Raw genomic sequence first — 6,031 nt, forward strand, 5'->3', positions numbered from 1 at the left:
CGGCAGGTGCAGCTGGGGCTGCAGCATCCCAGCGAACGCCGCGCAGGACCCTGGATGCGGCGAGTACCACGGCAGGGCCGGCGGCCCGATGGCGGCGGTCGGCGGCAGGGGCGGCGGCGGGCCGTAGGGGCTGGCCAGGTACAGCCAGATCCCCTGGACGGCTGTGACGAGGTTGTTGAGGACCCCGGTGATCTCCTCCGGGGTGTAGGTGGCGGCCGGTGGTGCGGTGGAGGGCGCCGGTATCTGGGCGGTGGCGGCACCGGAGGATGCGACCAACGGCGCGGACGGGGAGGGCAGCGGCATGGTGTAGATGGCCAGCAGCGCGGTGGTGACGGTCGGCAGCGGAAGCGACGGGGTGGGCGGCGGCAAAGACATGATCAAAATTACCAAATTGTTATGTCGCTGCTAGAAGGAGGGCGCGAGAGGACCGACCGGGACGGCCAGGCAAGAGGAAAGGGATTTCCTTCTTAATTCTTGCTTCATTAGATTGATACATCTCCTCTCTTTATATAGAGAGGTTTACTTGACTCCCAAGCAAGGCTTACTTGACCCCTAAGCAAGCGACCCTTATCTCTAATTAACCCTAAGATTAACGGGCCCATTAGGCCCATTACGTACTCTAACAAGTGGTCTCTGTATATATACTGTACGCTGTTGTTAGACTATAAACCCCTGATCTTATTGTACAGAATAGTAACGCCTCAATGCATATCATAGTTACCTGGGGAATATCATTAAACGGCACGTACACTGGGAAGTTCCGAAATTCAAGTTTAGAACTTGCATTAGGTAAGCTAGTGCAGTGGTCTTGTCCAAAAGCAGGTAAAGATGGACAATATCCTGGAACTGAATATGAAGTATTATCATCTGCAATCATCATTTATTTGGTGGTAGAGGAGGCTTCAAGCACTAACTGTTACCTGCTACTGGCAATGGATTCGACATGCTAGGTGGTGGCAGACTACATCCTTCGCCTGTTTGGCACAAAAGACAAAACCAATCATATTCATTTACTTTGGGGGGAAACAGAGACATAAACAAAAACATATAGCCATTTACCATGTTGCATTGAGTGGTTGCTGGTTGGCTGCCACAAGATTGGCGTTGGAAATTGCTGAGAAGATTGCTGACTGTTGCCATTTAGGGCTTGCCCTGAATGTGAAAAGAAACCATTGGAAGTTTGGCACATGAACTAATGTAAACAAGATAAAGGGAGGCCGAGGCAGAAGGCTTCACCATTTCCCTGAACAGGTGGCATGGTAGCTGGTGGATAACTCAGTCCATTATCCTCTGCAGTAACATCAGCCGGAAATCCTGAATGCTTCCCACGGTCTGGGAAATTTCGAGGCAATAAACTAAATAAAATGGAAATTACAATACCAAACATGGTTCTTACACATGAGGATACATATCACATATAGAATGATGGCAAAAAATAGTGGATGCTTATCATCTGTAATCATTGACTTTTACTCGTTTGGTGGTAATGGAGGCTTCAAGCACTAACTTGTTACCTGCTACTTGCAATGGATTCAGCATGCTAGGTGGTGGCATACTACATCCTTCGTCTGTTTGGCACAAAACCAGTCATATTCATTTACTTTGGGGGGAAACAGACATAAACAAAAACATATAGCTATTTACCATGTTGTGTTGAGTGGTTGCTGGTTGGCTGCCACAAGGTTGGCATTGGAATTTGTTGAGAAGATTGCTGACAGTTGCCGTTTAGGGCTTGCCCTGAATGCGAAAATAAACCATTGGCAGTTTGGCACATGAACTAATGTTAACAAGATAAAGGAAGACCGAGGCAGACGACTTCACCATTTCCCTGAACCAGTGGCATGGTAGCTAGGGGATAACTCAGTCGATTATCCTCTGCAGTACCATCAGTCGGAAATCCGGAATGCCTCCCATGGTCTGGGAAATTTTGAGGCAATAAAACTAAATAAAATGGAAATTACAATACCAAACATGGTTCTTACACATGAGGATACATATCACATATAGAATGATGGAAAACAATAGTGGATGCTTATCATCTGCAATCATTGACTTTTACTCTTTTGGTGGTAATGGAGGCTTCAAGCACTAACTTATTACCTGCTACTTGCAATGGATTCGACATGCTAGGTGGTGGCAGACTACATCCTTCGCCTCTTTGGCACAAAACCAGTCATATTCATTTACTTTGGGGGGAAACAGACATAAACAAAAACATATAGCTATTTACCATGTTGTGTTGATTGGTTGTTGGTTGGCTGCCACAAGGTTGGCGTTGGAATTTGTTGAGAAGATTGCTGACAGTTTCCGTTTAGGGCTTGCCCTGAATGCGAAAATAAACCATTGGCAGTTTGGCACATGAACTAATGTAAAACAAGATAAAGGAAGGCCGAGGCAAAAGGCTTAACCATTTCCCTGAACCAGTGGCATGGTAGCTAGGGGATAACTCAGTCGATTATCCTCTACAGTACCATCAGTCGGAAATCCTGAATGCCTCCCACGGTCTGGGAAATTTTGAGGCAATAAAACTAAATAAATGGAAATTACAATACCAAACATGGTGTCTTACACATGAGGATACATATCACATATAGAATGATGGCAAACAATAGTGGATGCTTATCATCTGCAATCATTTACTTTTACTCGTTTGGTGGTAATGGAGGCTTCAAGCACTAACTTGTTACCTTCTCTCTGCAATACGCGTTGAATGAGAGGTGGTGGAAGACCATGTTGCTCATATGGACTAACTCTTTTAGAAAACAAAAAATGACCTTGTCCTGTTAATGAGCCGTAAATCAGTCATGTTGATATAAATCATAAACTTCAGGGTGGAAGCAAAGAAATAAACAATATTTTCTAGCCTTTACTATGTTGTGTTGCGTGGCTGCTGGTTGGCTGTACCAAGTTTTGCGTCGAAACTGGAGGAGAAGGCTTTTTACCCATTTTCTTTGGTGCTAGCTCTGAAAAGAAAACAATTTTCCCTTGAACCAGTGTAAATAAGATAAACCAAGACAAATGACAGAAGGTTTCACCATTCTCTCAATCAGAGCCATGATCAGTTTCGAGGCAATAAAGTCACAAAAGAAAATTGCGGTAGTACCAAGCATGCTCCTATTTATGAGAGTAACTTATTGCATGTAGACAGAATTCAATCATGTTTTAATACTGAGTTTAAAGTAACTGACAGACTATTCAAAGTAATGAGCATTACTTCTTGTCTTGCCTTCCTGCACTTTGAAGGGATTTGATACTCCTTCAAGAACTCTAATTTTTGTAGGCACTGCGATCATTACTCCAATCTTAAATTCCCTTTGTTTTGAATTATCCATAATAATGGCACCTTCATGAGCACCACTCCCATCAATCAGATCAAATGTACCATTTTCCACCAACCTTTTGATTCCTTCTGGCGGTTGTACAATGTTTTTCTCAAACTCCTCTTTAGACCAAGAAACTGGTGTAGGTTTAGATTCATTGAACCCTCCTTTAATGACAACTAGCTCAACTCTTACAGAAGCAAGAGGATGGTCAGATGCAATTCGATTGTCACCATCATACATGACAACTTTTATGTGATCTCCACCATCCTTGGTCTCTACAATTCCCTTTCTGTATATTATTTTCTTCACACAATTTTCAATTTTTAGTCGAAATCTTGTTGGTTGGCATAGTTGTGATCTGCAGTAGCACATAACAGAATATCCGTTAAATTCTGAAAGAGAACACCAGTGAACTGTTCTTGTGTTATAAGGCACATAAAGGAGATAATTGAAGAAGCTCCTAAAAGGAGATAATTGATTGAGAAAGAACATTTACATAAATGATAGAAATTGGTTCAAAAATTTCAAATTACTCTCTGTTTTCTACATATTCAGTACTAGACCCTAAATTGTACAGTATGAACAATTGCTGAATTTCGATGAATTGCACAACAGAACTTATAATACACTTACATAAGTTGGTCAAAAGTATGACGTAAAAAAATACAAATTCCACGTGCTCATTTAGGTTGCTTGTACAAGTTATAATACAAAGCATCAAAAGTACTACGAGATCAACATGTATGGTAGGTAGTATGAAGTGTTCAGAGATTTGAGAATCTTGAAGCACCTTAAATGGGTAAATCTTGAATCATAAACAGATATGTTTTGGCTGGAAGAAGTTTAGGCAAGTTTTATTCTTAGATTTTGGAATGGGTCCGATCTCCCGGTTCTATAAATGGGGCATATTTATCATCCACAGTAAGCTTGTATACCATTCTGACACCTATGATGATAATCGTGGTGTAGTAGAATCCACATCATATAGTTTTTAAAAAGTCGACCCCAATTCTCTCAACATGCAAAGTGTCCACCTCAACATCCTCACTAAACCATGCTACCTGAAACGGTCGAAACCCTGAGTTCCGAAACAGTATCTTTTCCAATAGAGTATTTTTATTTTAAAAATGCCCCAGTCCTAGTATCCTGGTCCAATCATAGCTAAAGAAACTCCTCACCTCTGAGATGGAGATGCCTTGTAATGATTTACTTCAGTACATGCTTCTTTTTGCATTTCTTGGATTTTTGATTTGAGCACTTCGTGATCTTCCTTGAATATTCTGATGAGGTCTTCCTTGAGTACTCTGAGATCTTCCTTATGCTTGATCTTGTCTTTTTTCCTCTTTTCCTTAAGCTTTTGGATATTCCTTTTGAATTTTTCCTCCGTGCACAGTTGAATCTATGGAGAGAAGGTGAGTACAGTACAGAGAAATTTGAGTCCGGAACAAAATAGACAACCTTTAGCTATTCAGATTCCTTATTTCTTCAACCGGTAGTAAAGAAAAGAGAAAAGTGTGTTTTTGGTCCCTCAAGTTCCCAGAAAGTCTAGACTTGGTCCCTCAAGATTTTTTGGTCTACTTTTGGTCCCTCAAGTTTCAAAACCGGATAAGGTTGGTCCTAAACCAGATTTTGAGGGCGTTGACCGGGTCAAAACCGAGGAGCTTGTGGCAAAAAAAATTTGGCTTTTCTTGTGAGCGAAAATTTGTTTTTTTGGCCACGAGCTCCTTGAGTGTCAAAAGACTACAAAATTTTGATCGCGCCTTCCGCATGTAAGCATATTGGACCCCAAAAAATTTCAGAATTTTTTGATCTTGATTTGATTTTTTTAATTTACTATTCATCAGGCAAATATTTTTGTTTTTTTTGCCACAAGCTCCTCGAGTGTCGAAAGAGCACGAAAATTTGGGCGCACCTTGCGCATGTAAGCATATTGAACCCCAAAAAATTTCAGTTTTTTTTTGAAAAAAAATCGCATTTACTGTTCATCGGGCGGTTTTGACCCGGTCAACACCCTCAAAATCTGGTTTAGGACTAAACTTATCCGGTTTTGAAACTTGAGGGACTAAAAGTAGACCAAAAAATCTTGAGGGACCAAGTCTAGACTTTCTGGAAACTTGAGGGACCAAAAACAGTCTTCCTCCACACATTTTTGGCAAGAAAAACAAAATAAAAAGAACACGCTGTTTTCCGGTGAATCAGGAGATGAGAAGATACCTGCATGAAGTCTTTCAATTCGATAACGGCGCGAACGATATCTGAAGACCCCTCCCGAGGCGACATCCCATCATTTGGCCTGCTCGTCTCCCTAAGAGTGAAGGATTCAAAGGAAATTAGAGTAGCCAGCATAGCCTTTCTCGCAGAAGGGAGCGGGAAAACTACTAAACTACTAACCCATTCTCCCAGTGGCAAGACCTATGGCGCTTGCCATCAGAAGGGCTGGAGTCATCTTTCCATTGATCTTGTTTCCTCTTCTTGCCCATGGAGACCTCCCAAGCTGTTCTTTGGCTGATTTTTGTGGCTTGGCTCCTCTATTTTATCTTGTGCTCCTCCACTCCCCTTTTGCTCTTCTCTTCTCACACTATGTCATGTGCTCATACACTCCTTGTTTGATAATATCTTCTCACATCAACACAACAACATGATGGGCTGATTCAATACCACATTAGAGGTCAGAATTATGGATGAAAAACAAAAGCAATGCAGATCTG

At 41.9% G+C, this 6,031-nt stretch overlaps 2 protein-coding genes across 2 annotated transcripts in view; both read right to left on the reverse strand.

Moving 5' to 3' along the window:
- The window catches only part of LOC119280331, an 11,689-nt gene extending 9,563 nt beyond the window's left edge, over positions 1-2,126 (reverse strand). Inside the window, exons 1-5 of the mRNA XM_037561216.1 lie at positions 2,101-2,126; positions 1,237-1,332; positions 1,060-1,152; positions 921-974; positions 722-840 (exon numbers count right to left, since the gene is read on the reverse strand). Of these exons, the coding sequence (XP_037417113.1) occupies positions 722-840; positions 921-974; positions 1,060-1,152; positions 1,237-1,332; positions 2,101-2,125 (387 nt within the window). The 5' untranslated portion in view covers position 2,126. The remainder of the gene's footprint in view (positions 1-721; positions 841-920; positions 975-1,059; positions 1,153-1,236; positions 1,333-2,100) is intronic.
- Positions 2,127-2,859: 733 nt separating this feature from the next.
- LOC119280332 lies at positions 2,860-5,803 on the reverse strand. The gene is made up of 5 exons (XM_037561217.1): positions 5,715-5,803; positions 5,538-5,628; positions 4,502-4,722; positions 3,215-3,681; positions 2,860-2,963 (listed from the first exon to the last, which is right to left on the reverse strand). Exons 1-5 carry the CDS (start codon positions 5,801-5,803, stop codon positions 2,860-2,862), a joined length of 972 nt encoding a protein of 323 aa, XP_037417114.1.
- Between the last annotated feature and the right edge of the window lie 228 nt (positions 5,804-6,031).

The sequence above is a fragment of the Triticum dicoccoides genome, chromosome 3B, assembly GCF_002162155.2.
Source record: "Triticum dicoccoides isolate Atlit2015 ecotype Zavitan chromosome 3B, WEW_v2.0, whole genome shotgun sequence".
Taxonomy (NCBI): Eukaryota; Viridiplantae; Streptophyta; class Magnoliopsida; order Poales; family Poaceae; genus Triticum; species Triticum dicoccoides.

Excerpts from the sequence above, each read along its gene's own strand:
- LOC119280332 (XM_037561217.1), bottom strand. The coding sequence starts at position 5,803 with ATGGGCAAGAAGAGGAAACAAGATCAATGGAAAGATGACTCCAGCCCT. Across the intron at positions 5,629-5,714 it reads TCTTGCCACTGGGAGAATGG|GGAGACGAGCAGGCCAAATG; the intron begins GTTAGTAGTTTA and ends CTTCACTCTTAG. Across the intron at positions 4,723-5,537 it reads AATTGAAAGACTTCATGCAG|ATTCAACTGTGCACGGAGGA; the intron begins GTATCTTCTCAT and ends TTCTCTCCATAG.